At 41.8% G+C, this 25,058-nt stretch overlaps 1 protein-coding gene across 3 annotated transcripts; it reads right to left on the minus strand.

Annotated features, from left to right (window-relative positions):
* Positions 1–1,363: 1,363 nt before the first annotated feature.
* Positions 1,364–25,052, minus strand: LOC143208552 (leucine-rich repeat and calponin homology domain-containing protein-like). Of its 3 annotated transcripts, none has more exons than XM_076423010.1 (8): positions 24,212–25,052; positions 22,803–22,924; positions 22,563–22,709; positions 21,973–22,373; positions 21,752–21,903; positions 19,891–20,028; positions 19,733–19,810; positions 1,364–5,047 (listed from the first exon to the last, which is right to left on the minus strand). In XM_076423010.1, the coding sequence occupies exons 1-8, from the start codon at positions 24,425–24,427 to the stop codon at positions 4,898–4,900; spliced, it is 1,404 nt and encodes a 467-aa protein (XP_076279125.1). In that variant the 5' UTR covers positions 24,428–25,052; the 3' UTR covers positions 1,364–4,897. The 3 variants fall into 3 exon arrangements, with proteins under 3 accessions (XP_076279125.1, XP_076279124.1, XP_076279126.1); XM_076423009.1 differs by lacking the exon at positions 1,364–5,047 and adding an exon at positions 6,650–18,515; XM_076423011.1 differs by lacking the exon at positions 1,364–5,047 and adding an exon at positions 18,522–19,517.
* Positions 25,053–25,058: the final 6 nt, after the last annotated feature.

A 25,058-nucleotide genomic window follows, 5' to 3' on the forward strand; every position in this document is an offset into this window, starting at 1 on the left:
GGGCAATTGTATTGTGCCGTTGTCGAGTCGCTGCCCTAGTTTCGATTTGGCAAAAATGCCCCCATCGCTGTTTCTCCCATACCCTCCTACATCGACGGCAAGAAAATTATAATCGGCGTCGGTCAGGGCCATCAGCACCGTGGAAAACGTCTTCTTGTAATTGTAGTAGAGCGACCCCGAGTTCGGTGGAGCCTTAATTGTTACATGTTACCCATCTATTGCGCCTACGCAATTGGGAAACCTGCATTGTTCCCAGAATCGACTTCTGATTTTTTCCCATCCTGCCCCGTTGGGCAGTCTAATTGTTTCCTACAACAAAGTGGCTGTCACAACGCGACATGTCTCGTTCACGATTTTTTGCACGGTCGTAACCCCCATCCGAAAAGCGAAGCGTATCGACCTGAACGAATCTCCCGTTGCTAGGTATCTAAAACAATTAGAGATGATTAATTAACGGAACTCAGTCTACCGCCTTAATAGCAATCAATTATTGAAAAATCACCTACCGCAGGCAAACGGCCAATCGTTCATCCGGGCCAATTGGATTTTTGCTGTTCGTCGGTTTAGTCAGCTGGTTTTTGAGTCGACTCAGCAACAAATCAAAGCAGCCACGACTCATTCGGAAATATTCGTAAAATTTCTCCTCGTAGCTCATCGACATCTGTTTATACAACAGCAAATCGCCTTCGGCGCCTCGATTTCGCCAGAGTGGATGCACGTCGTAGCGTCGTCTTTGCCTTCGTATTGGCCCTGCTCCCTCTTGCTCCTCAAGCGGATCCTCTTGGTCCACCGCGTAATCATCTCATAAAAGGTTCATTATCATTAATAGAAGGGTTGGCCATAGCACATTACTACGATCCATACACATATCCATATCCATATCCATATCCATATCCATATCTAAATCCAAATCCGAATCCGAATATATATCCATATCAGAATCCAAGTCCAAGTCCGAATCCAATTCCAAGTCCAAGTCCAAATCCATATCCATATCCATATCGAGAAAACACGCGCACGAGGTGACTGTTTCGACGGAGGCCAAAAAAATAGTGCGGAAATCTGGCTTTGGGGAGAAATGCGAAGGAACAATAGTTCACAATGGAACAAGAATTGAAAGATTTAAAAAAGATGATGAGAGAGAAGGAGGTACGATGGGAGAAGGAGAGGGAAGAGTTGCGGGAAAGAGTCAAGCAACTTGAGGATAAGGTGGGGCATATTGGGGAGAGAGAGGACTACAATAATAACATTTCCATTCGACTATAATGTAATAATATAACTCTTGCAACTAAAAGCAGTCAAAAGATTTATACTCATTGTCAGTGAATGTGTCAAGGGGTCCATAAATAACAAACTTCGTATAGACATGTGGATATTTTCTCGATTTATTTTATACACTGTATCCTGTAATCTTTTTAAATATATTACGTGCGGTGTATTTATAATTATCAATCGGGCGAGCAAGCATTTAGAACAGATCAGTCTCTCCTCGAGAGAACACTGGGACCGTTTGGATACGAGGGTCTCCGCGCGGTCAACGACTAAAAATTGGATTCTTTTTCGTGGTTTTTATTTCCGGTGGGCCTGTGGTAATACTGTCCGTAAAGGAGCGTCGGGATGCTCCAAACGTTTCGAAGGCGCGTCCTTCCTCGTCCGATTCAACGAAATATAGAAATCATTCGCTTTCGAGTGGATACAAAACACGATTTCGCAGCAACGTTGCTTCGCTCCGCAATTCCAGGCAACGTAATCATGAAAAATCAGATGAGAAACAGAAAAAGGATATTGAAGAGCGGGCGGGTTGAACAGTCGAGAGGAATCAGAGGAAAACTACTATTGAAAAAGAAAAATTGGGAATTGGTTCGGAATTGGTAATGATAAACGCGTTCCACCCGAACCGATTCGAATCACGGGAATCTTCGGTCGAAGAAGCTCGACGTTCTGGCAGTGCTGTTCCTCCCTTCGAGTCAATTTTTCGAGAGCCACCCCTTATGTAAAAATGTCCGTATTACATAGACACAGATAGAGATAGAGAGAGAGAGATAGAGAGATAGAGAGAGAGAGAGAGAGAGAGAGAAATTAATGTACATCTTTGGCACAATAAATACGAATACACAGTACAGTCATCTATGGTCGGTGTCTCGCCGGTGAGTCTCGCGTGTCTCCGCGATTTTGATCGGCAGAGAAGCACGCGTGGGAGAAATAAAAATAAAAAATAACACTCTCGAGCGAGACACCGAGGTTCTCTCCCGCTCGGTTCCTCGTCGATATAACGACGAATGAGATCCTTCGGGTTTTCCTTGCGCGATCACTCGTTGAACGAAAAGAAGGAACAGACAAAAGAAACGAACCTTGCTACGCGGGGGAGAATTTAACGATAATTACACTTAGCACCTAACGGGGTTCTCGTTGCGATGATTATTACTAACTTCCGGCGGTGCTTGATATCGAGGAGTCCGATAACGAGCGCGCGCGTACTTGCGAAATTATTATAAAATTAGGGGCGTCGCACAGTGGGCGAGAAACCGATCTTTTTGGACAAAATTTTGCCGACAACTCAGTTTTTCATCGATTCAATGGGAATTTTTTAAAAAATGTTCGTGAAGGACTATACTTTGATGAAGTGCTTTTGGCAACTTGCTTTTTTCGGCAACTGGAACATGCAAATTTATGGTATGGGCGGATGAAGTATCGGAGTTATTGGGTTTTGTAGATCAGGATTCTTGATTTCTTCTGACAGTTAACGATTTTCGCGCAGCACGTCATCAAAGTATAGTCCTTCACGTACATTTAAAAAAAATTCCGATTGAATCGATGAAAAACTGAGTTGTCGGCAGATTTTTGTCAAAAAAGATCGGTTTCTCGTCCACTGTGCGTCGGTGGCGCTATGTCTTGAAAGATCGCGACAACAGAATTGTGAAATCAGCGCCTAGGCCTTAACGTTATGTGAACGCGCGAATGATCGAACGATCGAGAGATTCGATCACGATCCTTTGACGAGGATCGTCGACGACGGTCGTTACCGACAACTTGGTAGACCGACCGACGGTCACATTGAAAAATTCCTAACTAACTTACCAACGGTTTCACGTAGAAACCTACCTTGCTTGCTCTGTTGTCGGTCGCGTTTACGCTCTTCGAGACTATTAGAGAACACAGGCAAAAGTCCAGCTTCCTCGGTGGGTGTGCCTGCCGTTTATTTAGGGACCAAACGTGTCCTCGAACACAGAGTGGAACGGAGAAACCGAACGGTGAGAATTCGAGGAGTTTACCAACAGGGTCAGGGTTGTCGGGGTTTACCGATGGGAGTGAGGTACGTTAGGGGTTGATCCGAGGGTGTCTGCACGTCGAGAGAATTTCGATGTCTTCGCGGTTTTGATTCGAGTATGCGTCCACGTTACGGGGTATAGAAACGTCGCGCGATTAACTCCTAAAGCGAAAGCACACCCCTGGCAAAGAGTACTCGATCGAAAAAAATCAATCCTTTGTCAACTTGATCATTCATACATTCGATGTGGAAAACGTTGACTGCCATGTCAATCGTGGATTAAATCTACCTAATTCTAGGACTAGAAGTGCCACAGAGATCAGAATAACTTGTTTCTAATTACTGTTTTACAATTACTGAAATTATAAGAATATTCTCACGAGTCGGCTGCGAGATAAAAATTGTCCAAGTCAATCGCACGAAACAGAAGTTAAATGAAAATGCAACTCTTCCAGTGTCTTCGCAATCTGGTATTTGACCAATCAATTCTTGTCATGAATGCATAAAATCTGGAGTCTATTCGTGAGAAACTTTTTAATAAATTTCTTGGTCAAGTACGTATTATAAATGTTGTACGAAACTTGAATAAATCCATTCCTGTGTGAGACAGTTGGAAGGAAATTGAAAGACACTGATCTGAGCAAGGGTAGAATCATCCCCATGCGGGCTGTGATTTGGCAGTGAACGTGTTAATATTTCAACGAATATGTTTGTTTCTTTACAAGAAAAAGAAAAATTTCAATAATTCCCAATTGTTGTAGAATCGACAAAGGGTTAAATCCACTCCAAGCGATGTAGAAACATTTTCAGCAATTAGTATCACGGTTTTCATCGTTCAAATTCGTTGTCATGCCACCGAAATGTTATTTATCATTTTCTCACAACGCTGGGCAGAGCGTTATTTCACATCAGACAAATGCGAAAGAGTATTTACCATATCGTTAATATTTTTCATAAATATTGTTCGCTCCTCTACGGCATTTGTCTAACACGTATGCAATATTATACACTTTCAGTAGAGAGAGACTATTACTAGCTGAAATAATCTCTGAACAATCCCATTCACGATTCTGATCGACCAGTTTCTGTCAGGGGTGCGCAGAGTGCCTAATCGTTCGCAGTTTGATTCTCTCGCGATGGCCCAGCTAAACGGGGCCCACCGCTGCTAATTATACACTAATCCTGTCCCTCCGTACAAAGATACGCCTCTCCTCTGATACAAAAGATTTCGTACACCTAATCGAATGTCATGGTTGGTTCGTACAGTCTATCGTCGACTACTCTACAGCCTGGTGGGTTGTTTTCGTGGTGTGGTCGCGCGAAAAGTACAGGTAAGTAGAAAAGAGTCTATCGTGTGTCTGTCGAGACTCGAGATCGATCCAGGGTTGGTGGTCACGAGCTCGCTGGATCGCGATCGCGTGACCAACGTTCGTTTCCCGTGTGGTACGGATCGTTTCAGAGCAAAGGGGACTTTCGGTCTTTCGGCGGCACGTGAACGCGCCAGCACGGTGCCCCGTTGCTCCACAGTTCCATCGCGCCGTTGCACCGAAGGGAAAACGTGGTCGCAGGGTCCTTCCTTTTCCTGTACCCGATCGACGAGTCTCTCGGGATCGATTATATCGTCTGGCGCTAAGCGGGTACGTGGCTCGGCACCGTCGACGACGACGTCTGCAACGGAGAACGCGTCTGGTGGAACCTGAGCAGCTCCGACACCGTCACTGCGACGCGAACCACGCCTCGGCCACCCTCCAGCACGTCGCTAGCGCAGCACACCAGATTCTGCAATTAAAAATGGTCAGAATCATTTATCTTCATCCTTCAAACAACGCTGAGAAGAGGTTCAATTGTACAGAGCAATGCTTGGAAAATGTTGTGTTGTATGCGATTGTTATCATTCATGATTTTATACAGGGTGTTTCCTTGATCTGGAAGTAGAATCGAATCAAGTTTTATCTTCTCGAAAACGAAATTTTGTTCTACGTCTTTGACTGAGATCTTCCAGATTTGAAAGACCCTGTGCAAAATGGACTGGCGGAGATTTTGAAATAATTTTCAGGATGGCCTGTACGGGGATTTTTGAAGTCTTGTTAGTAGTACAGTGTGCAGTATCGTGAGAAGATTGTGGATGTTCAGGCGAGATTGAAATTTTCCGAATCAATTCGAAGAAACAGGGGTTGCATTTCCAACTTATGGTTGGAAAAATAAACACGAACATAGCGAGCATCTGTGGGTCACTGAAACAAAACTTGAAGAGTACTCCTAGAAGCCAGTACAAGTTTCATTTCGGGGTCATTCCATGTCAACTCGATCACTTTTTGCAGGCACCATCGTCGACTTTGTTCTAAATGAAATATGTTGTAGTCTGTATGAAATTAGGGGGGGTTTAAGTCATCATTTTGCCGGTTTCGAAATTTTTTAGAAATGGCAGGCCGTCAAAGTTTTCAATTTTTGCCCATTTTGGCGAATACGTGCCTCACTTACGAATTTTTATCTCGGGAACTATTTATCCGATTGATCTACATTTATATATCAATTTTATAATATCGAAAAATTTAAACAAATTCTTTTTTTACGTTTTTTTTATGACGGGGCTCAGTGATCTAAATTTTGAAATAAATAGGGTAGCATTCCTTGAAGTTTCCCCTTTAAAATGAGCCCTTGAAAAAGATGGTATCGTTAAAACTGGCGTCACAATGAGCTGGTAAAGTACGCCGTGTACCTCCGTTTCAGGCAGGGGCGGGTCGAGCGCACCGCTATTATGGTCCGTTTTGACTATGCCGCTGGTCTCGTGGACATACCAGCAGAAATAAATATGTAACTCTATTTGTACCTGGAGAACAATTTTAGTAACCACTCATGGACAACAACACATTTTTTATCATGACTTCTTTTATAGATATTAGTTTTTATAGGAATCATATATGTTCTACAAAAAAGGTGTCGTTAGTTTTTCTTATATTTTTTCCATAATCCTTAAGTCCACCCCACACAATGATCCTATCCATACTTCTTACCATAAACCCTCCTTATCTCTCCCCGATGGAAGAAAACCACCACCTTCTCGTGATTTTCATTGAGCAACGACACCTTTTTTGTAGAACATATATGATTCCTATAAAAACTAATATCTATAAAAGAAGTCATGATTAAAAAGGTGTTGTTGACCAAGAGTGATTACTAATATTGTTCTCCAGGTACAAATAGAGTTATTTAGTCGTATTCAGTCTGCTGGTATGTTCTCGAGACTAGCGGCATAGTCAAAACGGACCATAATAGCGGTGCGCTCGACCCGCCCCTGCCTGAAACGGAGGTACACGGCGTACTTTACCAGCTCATTGTGACGCCAGTTGAAACGATACCATCTTTTTCAAGGGCTCATTTTAAAGGGGAAACTTCAAGGAATGCTACCCTATTTTTTTCAAAATTTAGATCACTGAGCCCCGTCATAAAAAGAAAGTAAAAAAAGAATTTGTTTAAATTTTTCGATATTATAAAATTGATATATAAATGTAGCTCAATCGGATAAATAGTTCCCGAGATAAAAATTCGTAAGTGAGGCACGTATTCGCCAAAATGGGCAAAAATTGAAAACTTTGACGGCCTCCCATTTCTAAGAAATTTCGAAACCGGCAAAATGATGACTTAAACCCCCCCTAATTTCACATGGACTATAACATATTTCATTTAGAACAAAATCGTGTGATCGAATTGGCATGGAATGACCCTTCGATATCTTCAACATTGATCTTGTTATGAAATATTTGAACTGTCTGTTTCTTCTTCGATAACGCAATATGAGACAATGAGTACTGTGATTCGAACTGAATTCAACCCTGCTGCCTAGCTGATACATCTTTCCTCCAACAATATATCTTGCTTCAGAAAAGTATGAAAAAATTGTTTATTTTTCTTATAATTATTCCAAATATGTGGCTCAATTAAGGTCTACAACAGGGCCAAACTCACCCCTAACAATTGTTAAAAGTATCAGTCATGAAAAGTTGTAATGTGTAATTTCGTGTACGTGTTTGAAGCCTTTCTGAACGTGAACAAATATTGAAACCGTGCACAGGGTGGCTGAAAAGTTCCCAAAATTTTTTAAAGCATTTCAGCAGCATAAAAATACCGCACAAACGAATGAATCCACACACTTGACCGAATAACAAGTTTTATTAATTCATTAATTAATTTAATTAATTAAGTTTATTTAATTAACAATGAAACAAACCAAAAACATTTACAACAAATGTTCGAAATTGCCTCCTTTTGATTCGATACATTTACGGACCCGCTTTCTAAAATTCCCGTCTAAAAAAACCGATGGTCGCTGGTGATCGCCTAGAGGAGGTTCTTATCACGGATGAGATAATTTTTACGGTCGAACCCCTATACAACCGCCAAAATCACGGCCAGCTGCTCAAGAAGGGCCAGCAGAAGACTTCGGCCGCGAAAACCTTCGGCCGCGAAAACCATCGCCCGCAGCCATTTTCCAGTCTCGGTCATGGCTTGGGCCGGTATCTGCACCACCGGGAAGACGCCACTGGTGTTCATCCCGAGAAACGTAAAAATCAACGCCGCCGAGTACCAGGAACGTGTTCTCCGGAGGAAATTAAAGCCGTGGGCAACGCTACACTTCGGCCAGGGCGGATTCACGCTTCAGCAGGACTGGGCGCCGCACAGTGGGGTATTTGGCCTGTTTAGCGCGCCAAAACTATTGCGACGTTATTAATAGTGTGAAGGTCATACTATTATATATCGCTGAATTCGTCTTAACACTAGCTACAACACTATCAAATCAAAAATACAACTTAATGTTTAAAAAATCGAAGCGACCTTGTTTTTTTGTTTTAAACAAAATTTTTTCGAAGTTTTATATATTGAAGTTAATACTGTTAAACTTTTGTTTGAAACATTTTTTCGTCAGATTAAGAGAAATTGCTATTGCAACGTTACTAATAGTGTAAAAACTATTGCAACGTTGTTAACAACGTTATTAACAGTGTGAAGGTCATACTATTATATATCGTTGAATTCGTCTTAACACCAGCTACAACACTATCAAATCAAAAATACAACTTAATGTTTAAAAAATCGAAGCGACCTTGTTTTTTTGTTTTAAACAAAATTTTTTCGAAGTTTTATATATTGAAGTTTATATTGAGGTTAATACTGTTAAACTTTTGTTTCAAACATTTTTTCGTAAAAAAAAAAAAATATATTATAAATATTAATTAATTTTTATTAATTTTTTTTTATAATATAAATTAATATTCTAGCAATAATGACTTTCATTTTCCTTCATTTACTTCCAAGTATCTATCACCTACAGCTCAGTTATTTCATCATTATCAGTCATATGATATACGGTCGGTTCATGCCATACTGATCTAAATCGCATAAAAAGGTATGTTCCAGCACGAGATCGCACGCAAACTTTTCACGATTGTTTAAAGCAATGTCTAATGATTAACCCCTAAAAAAATTAGAGGGGTGTTTTGCGGAGAAAAAAAGTTATTACATGATACATATTAATTTTCTGAAAAAAAATTATATCACTTTTAATTGTTTATTCTATCAAAACCACCGAAGAGTATAAAACAAAAAGCAGTAAAATTACTCTATAAACCTTCCTTTACATCCTAGGTATGTTTTTATCTCGATTTGATACACTAAACTTGTGAGAAAGATCATTTCTTTAACACAAGTTTTTCCATGCTTCTCTCGGTCACTAGAATATGTTACTTTCAAGTATCTATAGGTTACTAAATAGTACCGTTTATGGAAAAATATTATTGTAGATTACTTGCATATATGTATATTCAGGTACATGGGTAAAAAGTTTTAGTCATTTTGAACAAAGTAAAAATTTCGACTTTTGGCGCGCTAAACAGGCCAAATACCCCACTGTGCGCCGCGCCGGCGCATTCCGCCAAATCCACCATCGTCGTCTGCGAAGAGCTGTTTCCCGGCTTTTGGGGAAAGGATGTTTGGCCGCCGAACTCACCGGATCTTAACCCGATGGATTACTCAGTATGGTCCATCAGTCCATCATGTAGCAAAAAATTTCAGGAAGACGATACGCCACGGTGGAGCAGCTGAAAGCGGCGTTGACGCGTGCCTGGGACGAGATTACGGTGGAAGAGTGCGCGACCATATATCGCTGGGAATTTTATAAAACGGGTCCGTAAATGTATCGAATCAAAAGGAAGCAATTTCGAACATTTGTTGTAAATGTTTTTGGTTCATTTCATTATTAATGAATTAATAAAACTTTTTATTCGGTCAAGTGTGTGGATTCATTCGTTTGTGCGGTATTTTTATGCTGCTGAAATGCTTTAAAAAATCCGGGAACTTTTCAGCCACCCTGTATATGATGCGAAAGTGTGATATTGTACGAATTCGACTCTGTTTGTGCTTTGTCTGAGATGACTTCGTTTGAGTTGAAAGATTTCGATAGCGTGATCCGTCGTTCAGCAGCAATTTTACCAAAAGAATATTTTATTATCAGTGGAAATAGTGTTACAATCGTTATCGGTTAGCCGTACAATCGATGTTACAGAGTACGTTTCTCGAATGCAAAATGGTTTCCAACAACCACAGTGGTGTGTATATTCTTTCGAGACCGATCGGAACAGTCCGACCGGTCGCAACTCGTAGATATTTAATCTGGCAGTTGTAAATTCTCATTGTGCGTCGCGATTCAGAAATTAGGTACGAACAAGTTCATTCATCACTCGATCAGGTATCCTGTTTCAAAATGATATGAACAAGGGATAACAGACTTTGTTATAATTAATACAAACAGGTCTCGTTTAACCCTCGACTTTCCAGATCGACGTGGATTCGAAGAGGAAAGATGAAACGTCCTGAACGCAGAATACAAATATAAATGTATAATCAACAATATAAAAATATAATTGAGCATTTGCTCGAATGCTTGGTACCGAGGCAAATGTCAAAACATTCAAGAGGAATGTGACCCGAATTTAATCGTTTAAATTTCGGAGAAATGTTGCTTAGGAATCCACCTCGATAGTTCAGGGTTAACTCTTTGCACTCGAATGGGGACTGTAAGGCGCCAATACAAATGGCCACACCATTATTCAAAACAGTTTCAATATTATTAAATTCGTCTGTTTTCTATAAATTGTGAAAAGTTCAACTGTTACATGAGAAAACTGATTAAATTTCATGTGCCCAATGTAAAAAAGATTACATATTTAGAATAAAAACGTTCTGGGTCGAAAGAAATGATTTTGATTTTCGAATTAAAATTGCTTCGAGTGCAAAGGATTAAAACAAGCTTCGTTTAGGCCGACCCCGAGTGAAATTCCTGAACTCGTCCGCGTCGCCTAACAGTGGCCATTTCAGGAGGCAAACTGATTCAGCTCCCCCGATGGATCGATGGATCTGATTCGCGATCGATCGGGGGCACTCGAATCGAATAGGAAGAATAGCTTTCCTATCTCGACGATCGTAGAAAAAAGCTTAAGCTTAGAAAAAACAACAAGATAAAAATAAGCACCGATTTCTTCAGAGCGATCGATCAAAACTCATTAATTCGATTAAGTACAATTTGAGAAACAAAAATACGTCCAAAGAGGGATGTAGCTTCAACGTACCATATATCTGTGTTCATACAACATAGTATGATATAATAATAATAATAATATAATAATAATAATAATAATAATAATATATGTATATATGTATATACATTGTATAGGCGCGTTTCTCACTCTCTTTCACTCATCAACACGCGTACGTTCATCCACTCGATGTGCCATTCAGATCTTTACAGAAATTATACAATTATACAAGCTAATGCAACGGAATGTTTTTTTTCTGTTCGATCTCGTTATCACGCGTCTCATCTACTATCACGACCACGAGTAGAATCGACGATGCAGCCTCTAAAAAAAACGGAAGCGACAAAACTTCATCGAAAAGAGGAATAATTAAAACTAAACAAACAAAATACTAAAACAAAGAAGAGACGTTCCGGCAGTGTTGCAGCGGGGACGTCGTCAAGATAGATGAATTGGTAAAAATGATTGTGTAGATCCAGTCTTACGGTTGCGATTCGATCCGAGGCGCTGACGAGCGTCTTCTTCGATCCTGATCGAAGTAATACTGATGCGGAAACCACGGAAACCCGTCAGCGCTCGAAAAAGTCGATTTCCGACGGAAGTAAGCGGAAGAGACAAGGAACACGGGGGAAACAAAAGAAGAGATTAAGTAGCGAGCTAAGCCTCGTCGAGACACTGGGGCGCGAAACGTGTTACACGACTCGAGAGGGTTTTCTGAATGAATTTTTGTCTGGTATCATCTTGAAGAACGGGGCTCAGAGACACAGTAGTGTTCTGGAATTTTCAAAACTGAGGAAGTCACAGCGATTTTGGGCGAACGGAACTGCTGAAATACCCTACTCGCCTACAGTAAGCCTAATTTTGCTATTTCCTTCGCGAAAAAATTACAGGATGTTGTTGAAATATACAGGGTGTTTCGTTTATCTAATAACAGAAATATCTCGTGACGCACTGACGACACGAAACAAATTTGTTTACAAACATTGTTCGGCATGAAGAGAACGATCATATGGTGCAATGTCTGTCAGCATTCGAATGGTGGGGGGAGAAATTTCAAAGACAATTAACTTTTGTAAGTGGAACCATATATCTGTTTTTGTCATGACACAATAGCATTTTCCAAGACGAATTCAACGACAAGTTACATTATGTTATTTAATGTTACAAAACATTCGAAATTATGTGATAAATGTGTAACTTCTTAAGTAGCCAACTTAAGTTAACTAAACAACTTAGCCGTTTTTTAGAGGCTTTTAACTCGGCACTGGAGGCAGATGGAGAGATGTAATTTCGTACACTTGTTAAATGCTATTATGTCTCAATATTGACAAAACATTAATCTTCCAACATTAGTATATGTATACGTTCCGAGAAATACGACCTGAAAAACCGCTATATTTGTTACTGACTGACTGACTGACTGACTGACAGATCATCAAAACCTTTTGGGTACTTCCCATTGCCTTACAAGCTCGAAATTTGGTACATAGGTCCACCATGACAAACACTCAAAGGAATAATTATCAAACTTTTAAATTTTACACCTTAAAGGGGTTGTATTGAAAAAAAACATTACGAAATAGGTACGTGTAGTCCAGTCAATGAATGCTCGTAAGGGGGGTGTAGACGGAAATGCAAGGAACACAATTTTTAACTTTGGGATTTTGTTTGGACTAGTTAGGAGGTAAACATACTAAAAGTCCCTACTCCTAGGTGGTGAGCGGTGTACAGGGGGGCACGTAGAACAGGCATGAGCAGAAATAGCACGCGGACTAGGGAATTTCAAGGAATACCCCCACTTCTCCCGGCCGCGCGTGGGGGTATTCCTTGAGAATCACTAGCACGCGTGCTATTTCTGCCCATGCCTGACGTAGAACGTCCCCTTTTTCGGTTTTCCACTTATTTCTCGGAAACTATGTGTCCTAGCGATAAGACCATTCTATACAAAATTAAAGCTGACAAAACGTGCCATAAGATTGATTTGATTCAGTTTTTTGCTATCTCGCATAGTTTCCGAGATATCCGCGCTCAAAGTTCACTAATTGTGAAAAAGAAATTTTTGCCTTATTTGACTAGCTAACTTCAGCACAATTCGTGAACTTTGAGCGCGGATATCTCAGAAACTATGCGAGATAGCGAAAAACTGAATACAGTCAATCGTATGGCACATTTTGTCACCTTTCATTTTGTATAGAATGGTCTTATCGGTAGGTCGCATAGTTTCCGAGATATAAGCGGAAAACCGAAAAGGGGGACCTTCTACGTGCATTTGAAGTTGAAATTGAAAAATTGAAGTTGAAGTTGAAAAATTGATGTTGCAACTGAGAGAGTGATGTTCAAACTGAAAAATGGAAGTGGAAATTGAAAACTTGAAGTTGAAAGTGAAAAGGTGATATTGACAATGAAAAATTGAAGTTAAAAGTGAAGTTGAAATTGAAGTCGAAAATGAAGTTTTGAAATTGAAGATGAAATCGAAAAATTGGGGTTGAAATTGGAAAATTGAAATTGAAGTTGAAAATGAAATTTTGAAATTGAAGATATAATAATAATGAAGATATAATAAATTGATGTTGAAATTGGAAAATTGAAGTTGAACTTGAAAAATTGAAGTTGAAATTGAGAAATTGATGTTGAAACTGAAAAATGGAAGTGGAAATTGAAAAAGTGAAGTTAAAAGTGAAGTGGAATTTGAAAAATCGATGTTGAAACTGGAAAATGGGAGTGGAAACTGAAAAAAAGTAAGGTTGAAATTGAAGTTGAAATTGAGATTGGAAAATGTTATGACAAATAAAATATATGGTTCCATTTACAAAAATTAATTTGCCTTAGAAATTTCTCCCTCCACCATTCGAATCCTGACCAAAATTACACTGTATGATTGTTCGGTTCATACCGAACAATTTTTGCAAAAAAATTTTTTCGTAGCTTTAGTACGTCACGAGATATTTCCGTTCTTAGATAAACGAAACACCCCGTATATGAAAGTGCTTATAAAGTTTTGCGATGGAAGGTTTCGCAGTTTCATGGGGAAGAATGTCAAAGTTAGAATAAGAACGCCCCCTCAAGCGTAAACCGACGAAACTAAATCAGCTGACTAGAACGGAGGATTAATAACACTTACGATTATAGAAGTAATACCGAGGACTAGAAGCGGACCAACGATTCTGCCGCCAATCAACGCAAAACGCGTGTACAAAAGCGAAAATTGGAACTGATTTCGATCGAAGCGGCGCAGCGCGCGGAATTCCTTGGAAGATATAGCTCACCGCAGTGAGGACGACCATAAGTTGGCGCGCTTGTTATCTCGACAGCGATTACAATTACAGTTACAATAAACTCGAGATACAAGGAGATTCGTATAAAAAGGATAATGAAACGCCTTGGAAAATGACTACGGGCAGTGCCGTTTTGTAGACCGTAATGAGAAGCCGTTTGTTTTATGGGAAAATTCTTTGTGCGTTTCTCGGAGAGATTGTAGCAGTGTTTGGCACTGTACCTTCGCGAAACGTGCAGAATAATTCGCGGCGTTCGATTCACGATCCCTAAACTGCGGATTTTTCAGTTTTATAACATTGGGAGCGGTTTTAATGAAACTGGAGTAGATTTCTGTACAATTTTTCCTCCATAGCGTCTTCTGAATAGCACGAAGATACGGAGGAAGGATTATTTGGATAGTGAGATCTGCAAGAAAGGAAGTTTTCACAAAATTGAGGTTGGTGTAGGAGTAAAAATCCGCAGGCTAGTGATAGCGCTTCGACCGCTATCCTTCATTTCCGAGCGTACTGGTTGCGTGAATCAGAGTTTCCAAAATTATTTATCCAAATGAAAGCTTCGAATAACACTCCCTTTTTTGTTCAAGAACATGAACATGTCGTTTTCAATACAATATAGAGATTATTTTATTTTGTAATTCATCTGACGTTTATAATTAAACGATCAAACGAACTTACCTGTACGTGAAGTTCAATCGTAATTATACGAATAGCCTCGTTCGAGGAGATTATGAATGTAAATTTACTTTCTTGGATGTAAACTCGCCTTTCCCAAGAACAGTAAATTTACACGCCTGCGCGCGTGCATGCAAAATTTCGTAAAATGTTAGCTACAAAAAGTAGAATGTTACATTTGTAGTGTACTGTTCTTGGGAAAGGCGAGCTTACATCCAAGAAAGTAAATTTACATCCATAATCTCGAGAACGAGGCGAATGAAATATAATCAATAAGCTCCAGTTGTATGTTTTGAATGAGGAGCAAAGGCGAGTTCAGTTTAATTTCTCGAATCATTTGATCATTTGGATAATTTGTTGGTCTACTCCGGTGTGAACCACGTTACGCGTCTGAAATTCTGAATTCGAGCGAAATCCGGAAGCAAATGTTTCTCGCGACTCGAAGACTCGTTCCTACGAAAATCCTTATCCATAGACAATGTCCCTTACCGTACGAATATATTATAATATATGCATATATGTATACGTAGAATACGATATACGCGTGTATGCTCTCTAAACGATATACACGTACTTTGTCCACTATACGTTTCTCTTTCCCTTCATACTCACGTTCATATGAAAATATGTAGAACATCTTAGGCTACGACCGAATTGCTTGGCCGGTGAAGTGCATGAATGGTTGTCGTTCGTTCGTTGCCGTTCCGAAACTGAACGGACCGGGGAGAAAAGAAGAAAAACGAAGGCTAGAGGATCCCATAAATCAACGTTACACGTTCGCAAAATTAAAGAGAAACAGCTGCGATCTTTATGGTTCATTGTTCTTTCCACAAATATTCGCATTTGCTATTGCTAATCTGCAATCTAATAATGCATATGTTCACTTGAGATTGCTATCAAGATTCAGGCAGGATAAAGTTCTCATAAAACTGGCCATAATGGTTTACAGTGCTAAGTTTTAGTGTGTTAACATTTGGGAAGACGTAACGCGAGTGAAATAAAATTGTAATGGGTCATTCCATGCCAATCGATCACTTTTCGCAGGCACCATCGTCGATTTTGTTCTAAATGAGATATGTTGTAGTCCATGTGAAATTAGGGGGGGTTTAATTTAGAGGGTCTAATAATTAATTTAGGGGGTCTAATTTAGAATTGGCATGGAATGACCCAATAGAAATTTTCCGCGATAATTATTAAGTAGAATATAGTTGACACGAATGTAGATGCTTTGACACTGTGAAGTTTCAAGAATTCGAAGAATTACTGGTTGATTTTGGAAGATAATGTTACAAAGTATGGTAGAAATGTAGAAAATTCACGACCTATCGACAGTTCGACTATATCAACCAAATAGTTTCAGAAATTCCATATAATCGAAGTAATGTATTTAGTGTAGTAAAAATCGAAGAGATGTATGATACTCTTCCAACCTTCTTGCATTTTGCAGGTCCTACCAAAATTTCGCGTACCGACTACGTCAACACGAAAATTCGTATCTGAAGCTGAGAAATAATTCTCGTCTTTGAATGTGTAAGAACTAAGACTGTGGGTTTAGTTAGCGAACATTGGCGTCGATTTTAGGGATGCTCAGCTCCCAACCGAGGGACTCGATTCACAAACAACGATGGAACAAAGAGGCCGTCCGAAGTTCGAGCTGTGCGTTAACATCTACGTATCAAAATAGGAAATCCTCGAAACAGAAAGAGATATTTCTAGCACCTTGTTGCGAATTCTGTAGTACTCGAAGGCTACCTATCACAGACCCATCAATTCTGAAAGAGCCGTAGGCGATTTCATTGGTCGAACGTTTAAAAAAATACTACCATCCATATCATTCTCTCTTTCTCTGCTTTAACTGGGTTGTACCGTCCGATAAACGGGTTCCACGCTGCGCGGGTACTTTCTACTGAAATATTCCATTCGATTCTTCTGCCATTCGTATGCCCGGATCGCGATAGATTCGTCGGCGACGACTAACGTTTCCAAACCGGCGTCAACAAATTTTCGACAATTGACGATGGGCACCCGATTCCGCCGTTTTTCTATAGGAAAAATACTATTATTATACTGAAGAGATTCGAGGGGCACAGTCCCCCCTTGGACCGGTGCCGATCGATCGTTCAAATTTTTCGATTCGACATTCGATATGCGAGCGTTCAGCGGCTTTGATTCTTTGCATTCTTTGATTCTGTATTGTTGTTCGTCGCGAGGACCGAACAGAGGCCTCAGCGAAAGTAGCCGGAGCCCCCTTCGGAGGTCTTATCGAGGAGATACACATATCTAACCTACGCACTACGTAGCGGTTCCTACAACTAGGCGGGTTAAATGTACGATCAAGCTGCCTGCTGAGACACACTTAGGGTCTATTGAGTAGTACTTCGGCGCTGGCCTCGAGGCATCTATCGAAACAGCGGCTTTTACGAAACAATAAAACAATACTGTGAAAGCTGGAGCCGCGTTGGCGGTTCGCGCGAACCAAACAGGCGTGAACAAGCGAAGCTAGCGGTTCACCGTTCGATTAGTACCTCGATTCTGTAGCGAGTCAATAGCCGAAAGAGCCCAGGCATGGGCAGGAGCGCACTTTGCCCTCACGGTAAAAGTAGACTGCTCTTGGGGGCCAGGTGATGTTGAAGAAAAAAGAGACTTTGTCGTCAATTTAGCAGAAAATGTTTGTTTTAGATGGAATGGGTGAGGCGCACCCTTGAAAGGGGAAGTCCAGTGCCAAATGGGCGTGGTACATCCTTAAGTGGGGGTGGCGAGACCTGGGTGGGCGTGGTTTCGTTGCTCTCAAGATAGCAATCTCTATGGCCCATGCCTGAGCTAGGAGAACACGGCACTTTCGACCACGATGAAGAGTTGCCGACGATCACCGAGGCTCGTGACGATTTGTTCATGTCTGAATTAACCCTCGGACCACATCGATAAAGACTGCATCGTAGGAAATGAATGATCGAACTTGTTGGTTTGAACGGATAACAAAAATTCCAGCAAATCTGAATAAATCAACTAAGAAATCTAGGAACATGCGATATAGTCCGAGGGTTGAAAAGGTCTAGGTGATGGTCGGCACCGATGCCAGCGGGTACTTCTGCGCGACACTCAGTCCTCTGCTCGAAGCGAACGGAACGCGAGCGAAAGACGAAGAAGGAACAACAATGCGATAGAAAAAGAAAGAAACTGGAATACTGAGCCGCGCGTCTAAAGCTACTAAAATGGCGGACGAGGCAGGAAGAGTATCGCGCGGCAGCCTGATCGAGCGATTCGACGGCTCGGCGATGATGGACTTCGTCGAAGAAGCGAAAGCCCGAGCAGTCGGGTCGCGCAACGGGTCGCGGCTCGCTACGCATCGGAGAGTTCTCTATCCCATCTTCGATCGTGCTCTATGCTCCCCTCCGAGCGTTGATCCGTCGGTCGCGCTCTGGCGTTCTCGTCTTCCGTCGCTCTTTTTTTGCAATTGTTTTGCTCGCTTTCTTAGTCGGGAATCGGGAAAAGATAGAGCAGAACGAGGGAGGCTAGGAATGTGGCGAGAAGCATCGCGGACAGAACGCGATCCTGAATCGTACGGGGTGAATCTGCGGCCGACTCTTCGGTATCGTTCGCTCGTTCGTCGCGGAGAAGGAGGAGAGCGGAGACGAGACGCGCCAGAGCCTCCAGCCCGTACGCGTCCATGTAACCCACGTCCATGATTGCGTCCGCGTCCAATAACACCTCCTGCAACACCAACAACGATACTACTCAGTCCCAATCTCTACTTCGCCAGACACGCTCGGTCGTCACCTCTCTCCGAGCGCACGCTGCTCCGCCACACGGGTCAAGATTTTAGGGGATGATGCGAGAAACAACGTTCCACGAGCCGCAAAAGCAAGCAACACTATCACCGAACAGGACGTTCTCTAACCATTGACCGTTCGAAATGTTCCACAGTGACGCCCGAAAACCGGCCTTAACAAATTTAGCGCTTAGTTCTCGCTTTACAATCTCTCTCTTAGACTTTCAGCACAGATTCACATAAACGAAGGACTTGCTTAATAATTGCAGTTGTAAGCAGCATAACATTTATTATATGGACACATCGGCATCCTAATTTCTCAAAAATGTTTTAGTTATTTGGTCCAATTTTGAAGAAATTTTTCTGTGTTTCAAAGGGTACACTCTTATTAAGTATGCAGAATGAAAACTCGACGATTCTAGTGATCTTAAAGTATACCATAAAGATCAGTTGATTGTTAAATAGACTCTGTCTTAAATCTGTCGAGCTCGATTCGTTCAACTTTCGTTCCCCGTTGTCTTTAGCATCATCCCCTGAAAGGGTGACCTTGAGTGGTAGCAAGCAGTTTGCGCAGCCCTGCTCTCCCTAGCCCCTTCTCCTTCTTTCTCCTGCTGAAGCGACACCTTGCTCGACCATCCGGACTACTCGACAGAGTACGAAGATTGTTCGATTCGACTGGGTGCGTCCCATCACGTTAAAGAAGAGAGAACGATCGATAGGATCGATCGGGGAAGAGCGATCAGGGTAGAAGACTTTCAGGAGCCGCGTCCGCTGTGGAGAACGCTGTGTTCTCCAGCGACAGACAAGCGAGTTACGAGGTCTAGGCGCATGCAACTACTCTTCAGCATCTCTGTTTCCCCGCGATCCTTTCCTCAAACAGCGAAACGATGCGACCCGGGGACTATAAACGCAACATCCGACTCAGCCGAGCACTCGGGGACTGACTAGTAGTTGTTGGAAACATCATGGACAAATGTACCGTCGTCAGACTACGTCGCTGACGAGTCCTCGTTCGTTTCGAGGCTCGTGCGCCCTTCTCGATGAGCGAGCATTACCGCTGAGAAGTGCGTCGGAAAAGACGAAGACAACATCTAACAGCGACAGACAAGCGCGGAGAATCTCGGGAGAAGGATCAGAGGACAGGAGCGTGTCTGCTTACCTCGTCCACGCCGATCTTGCGACAAGCCTCCAGAAAGTTGTCCACGTTGCGCCTGCATCTCGCCATCGTTAGCTTTGGCTGCAAATTCAACAAAATCGGTAGAGTCTGCGTCCATGAAAATTTTCAGCGCGAGATAAGATGATTGGAGTATCGCTTACCACTGCTGGAGAAGGAACGTGGATGCTGGCGACCGATCTAGGTCGCACATGGTTCGCTAGGTGACAGAGAACCACACCATCTGTTAACGCTGGAGCGAGATCCTCCGGTAATGCCATCTTCAACCTCGTCTCTATGTGCTGAAAATGATCAGAGACTTGGACAACGAGTCTTTTAGAAAGCAACAGTAGCTCTCCAACATTACCCAGCAAAACTAGGAAACCCTTAGTACTCAATTGACAACTCTGATATGCATGAAATGAATAATCATATAGAATGGAAACATTCGACGTCGAAAGAAATGGGTGGTTTTTGAGTTACAATAGTTCCGAGTGCCAGGGCCGGCCTTCTCTATAAAGGGTCCTGGGTGCAAGAAACCATTTGGGGCCTCATATTTTTTGTAAAGTAAAACAAAAATTTACAAACACGAACATACAGGGTGAGTCCGAAGAAACAGAACACCTAAATATCTCCGTTACTTTTCGTTGTACAAACAAACTTCTTAGGACAAAGTTACACTGTTTGAAGGGCCACATGTAACGGTGTAAGGGAAACAATTTTCAAGGTCATTTTTTACAACATTCCAAGGTCATTGATATTTTTTTAAATGGAATGAGGTATTTTTTAATACATTAATCGATGCAGCTGGACATTCGTTATAACAAAGTACTAACCCATGTATGTCGAAAAGTTAGTAGTTCAGGAGATATTTCAATTTAAATATCTCTAAAATACCATTACTGTCGTACTAAAACGTTAGCGTTTACTTGCTAGTGTAAATTGAAGAGTTGAAGTTGAAATTGAAAAATTGACGTTGAAATTGAAAAATTTAAATTGAAGAGTTGAAATTGACGAGTTGGAATTGAAATTGAAGGGTTGATATTGAAATTGAAGTTGATATTAACGAAATGAAATTGAAAAATTGAAGTTGAAGAGTTGATATTGAAATTGAAATTGAAAAATTGACATTGACGTTGAAATTGATGTTAGCGTTTGCTTACTTGTGTAACGTCTTATTGTTAGTACGACAGTAATGTTATTTTAGAGTTATTTAAATTGAAATATCTCGTGAAGTACTAACTTTTCGACATACATAGGTTAGTACTTTTTTATAATGAATGTCCACTTGCATCGATTGATGTATTACAAAATACATCATTCCATTTAACAAAATATCGATGACCTTGAAATCTCATTTAAAAAAATGACCTCCAAAATTTTTTCCCTTACACCGTTTCATGTGGCCCTTCAAACAGTGTAACTTTGTCCTAAGAATTTTTCTTGTACAACGAAACGCAACGTAGATATTTCAGTGTTCTGTTCCTTCGGACTCACCCTGTATCTTACTAATGCATGTTTATTTAATGCGTGATTTTGTTTTGCTAATATATTAATTACTTCAGAAAAGTTACATTATTTTAGTTCTTGGTCGTATTGGGGCCCTCTCAATCGCGGGGCCCCGGTACATAGCATCCGCCGCACCCCCCAGATGGCCGGCCCTGACTCTGATGTGCATGAAATTAATAATCACAGTAGAATGGAAACATTCGGCGTCGAAAGAAATGTTTGGTTTTTGAGTTGCAATAGTTCCGAGTGCAAAGGGTTAAACAGTGTAGTGTTATTATTAGACTGCGGATGTTTATGCAATTTTCAATTTTTGTACACGCATTTTAAGAGAAAGTCGAATAAAATAGAATCTTATTTCCAGTGGGGCAGTAGCCTTTGTAGGTCTGAAACAAATAAAAATTTTACTAAATTCTGTCGGATTTTATACTCTACCCTTTTCTAAAAATTTTCAGAAGTCATAAATGCATGAAGATCCGCAGTCTAGTTATTATATTGTATAGTGGGGTTGACACTCACGTTCCTCAGCTGTTCTATCAAGTCAGCCTCTTCCTTGGCACGCTCGAACTCCCTTCTCATGGTGAACGAGTACTTCTCCGGCACGTTGCTGTTCCAGGTGACCGATCTAGGGGACTTCGGGCTTCCACCATTTCTGCTCGGACTCTTGTTACCTGGCGGACATTGTTGGAATTGTATTTAACGCACGATCACATCAATTAGCAAAAATAATAAATACTCACCTTCCACATAACCAACAGCAGTCTTGACTAGTCTAGGAGTGTGTCCAGGGCTAGCGCCCGAAGATAAGATGCTCGTCGAGGTCTTGATCGGCGAGTTAGGCTTCTTATAGGGCTGCTCGTGGTACTTTCCATTCTTATTGTTGTACTCATTGTTACTACCGTTGATGATAGGCGTGTTCTGATAGTTGATACGCGAAGGTGTCACCTTCTGGACCGGTCTTTTGGTAGCGTTCTCCTCATTGAAGATCTGCTTACCAGTGAGGGGGACTCCTTCCTTGTTGTTGCTGGAGTCTGTCTCATTGCTCTGAGATTCATTTCCGGGCGGTGTAACCTGTTCCCGGGGCCTGTAGACACTTGGGCCCTCGCTAGCCCTTTGTTGTCGCAGGGCCTCTTTGTACTCCCTGAAAGATCATAGTTTGATCAAGTCGTTTGCCCTACTTTCGCACGAGATTAAAGTGCAGCAATACTCAATATGGAATCATGGCGACCGACGATCCATGTTTTTGAAAACATACTCTTTACTTGAAGAAGATCATGCGAAAAAAGTTAGAGTACCCCCTTAAGGGGGGAAAGAAACCAAAGAGCCACACCTGTAGGTCTGAATATGATTCAAAGGCCTCTTCTCGTCCCCGTTCAGTAAAGAGGTAGAGTTCGCAGCGGAGGTCTGCAGAGGTTGAACCGACTGGGTGTTCGCGGTGATCGGCTGCGCCTGGCTCAAATGAGAGGTTTCGAGGGGCCTGTAAGAAGGAATCGTGAAACGGTCAGAGCTATTATCAGCGGATAGAGAAACCAGCACCCTGCATCGGTTTATGTACGGTTTGCTAGCTTACCCTGGTGGCGTAATTGACGCGTGATAGAGGCCAGAGGTCATCGGTCTTCTGACGTCGGCGCCGTTCTCCGAGGTGCTCCTCTCCAGCCTCCTCTTCTCCAATTGATCGTGCAGTATCATCGCCTAGGGACAACGCGCGGAAAGAGCACCGTATAGAAAAGGTGAGCAGACGCCGCCAGCAAAAGACCGTTGTGTTCGACTGTCGCCGCCAATCGGACACACGCCGCGCGTTCTTTCAATGGGTTAAGGTCGTTCAACGAGGCTTGAACGACGGCCAAACGCGCCGCGACAAGACAGATACCATTTCCAAGGGGCAGGGTTTCTATTCAATCGCTAAATATAGACGTTGTATCATACGGGCCGGCCCGGAGCACCGAGCTACACCAAGTCAATTTTCTGGACGATAAAAATTGTCTTAGTCCAGTCAACGAAAGGTTGTAGAAGGAAGTGGAAGGAACACAATTTTTAACTTTGCGTCTTTGTTTGGACTAGTTAGGAGGTAAACATACTAAAAAGTCTCCACCCCTACGAGGTGAGCGGGGTGCAGGGGGACACGTAGAAGGTCCCCTTTTTCGGTTTTCCGCTTATATTTCGGAAACTATGCGTCCTAGCGATAAGACCATTCCATATAAAATTAAAGCTGACAAGATGTGCTACAAAATTCATTCGATTCAGTTTTTCGCTATCTCGCATAGTTTCCGAGATATCCGCGCTCAAAGTTCACTAATTGTGAAAAAGAACTCTTCAGCACAATTAGTGAACTTTGAGCGCGGATATCTCGAAAACTATGCGAGATAGAGAAAAACTGAATCCAATCAATCTTATGGCACATTTTGTCAGTTTTAATTTTGTATACAATAGTTTTATCGCTAGGACGCTTAGTTTCCGAGATATAAGCGGAAAACCGAAAAATGGGACCGTCTACGTGCCCGCCTGCACCACGCTCACCTTCTAGGAGTAGGGACTTTTAGTATGTTTGCCTCCTAACTAGTCCAAACGAAGTGCCAAAGTTAAAAATTGTGTTCCTTCCATTTCCCTCTACACCCCCTTATGAGCATTCATTGACTGGACTATCTGCATTAACTCCAAGATACAGGAGAAACGTAGCCATATATTTCTTTTCGTAGTAAATCAATTTCTTTGAATGTGTTTACCGTGTTGCATTCGATCTGTTCAAGGGCATAAAATTCGCAGTATAGTTACAAGGCAATGCTATTCAGTTGCTCATTGACAATATATGTCAAGGTCGAAGTGATCAGCGTGGCATCCTTTAATGCGATTACTCAGCCACTGACTGCGGCGCCGTAGAATTAGACGAACGTTTGGGAACATTTGGTACAGTATTTCATGTACAGCACAGTTTTGTTTAATTTTTAATGCAAACGACCAGTCTGAGACGGAAGCACCTACCTTGCCAAGTTCATCTTCAAGGGATGTGTGCTCGCCAGGTGAGATGGTGCTCGGCGTCGAGGTGCCGCTGCAAGATCCGTTCACCACCGCGTGCTCGTGCGGCAGGGTGATCGAAAGGGGCGAGCATTCTTGCCGCCACAGGCCTCGAATCTCGCCGTCGTGCACCTGCGCGCAAAAACGTGTCCAGCAGGAGGTACTACGAGAAATTGTCGACATCGTGTGTGTTTGCTGTGTTCGATTTATTTCAGTGTATCTTTGTTTGTTGTTTCTACATGGTCGGTAGCCGGAGTATGTATAATACACAGTAACCGGAGCAAACCCCCAACAATCTGAGAACTTCAATGCCCTTTAGCCAGGATTCGAAAAGGACATTCACATAACGGTTACAAGGCACCAGGGATACTATACTAATCTATGGAGACAGGAGAAAATTGCGTGGGTGGATAGAGGTATTGTTTGAAAAATACTTGGATCATCAGACTTGATTCAGGTCTAAAAACATAGCCACCTCGTTAGTAAATAGTTTATGAAAATGGAGTTAGTTGCATGTTTCAATCGTAAAATGATGTCAGTTACCAGTTAAAATCACCGACGATGGCGACAATGGATTGTCAGTTTGCTTCTGTATGGTCAACTTATACATTCTGTATGATGTTACCCCACAGTGAAAGTTTAGAATCTCTAGTCTCCTAGATGAGATTAAAGTTACATGTTGGATCTAAGGTATCTATAGGGCATGCAAGACCTTCCAGCTGCCAAGTAGTATATGCTACAGCTTCACGAAGAAGCATAGAACCAGGGAAATGCCTAGAACAAGGTCCGAAGGTCCTGGTCCCACAACGGAAGC

The sequence above is a fragment of the Lasioglossum baleicum genome, chromosome 5 (assembly GCF_051020765.1).
Source record: "Lasioglossum baleicum chromosome 5, iyLasBale1, whole genome shotgun sequence".
Taxonomy (NCBI): Eukaryota; Metazoa; Arthropoda; class Insecta; order Hymenoptera; family Halictidae; genus Lasioglossum; species Lasioglossum baleicum.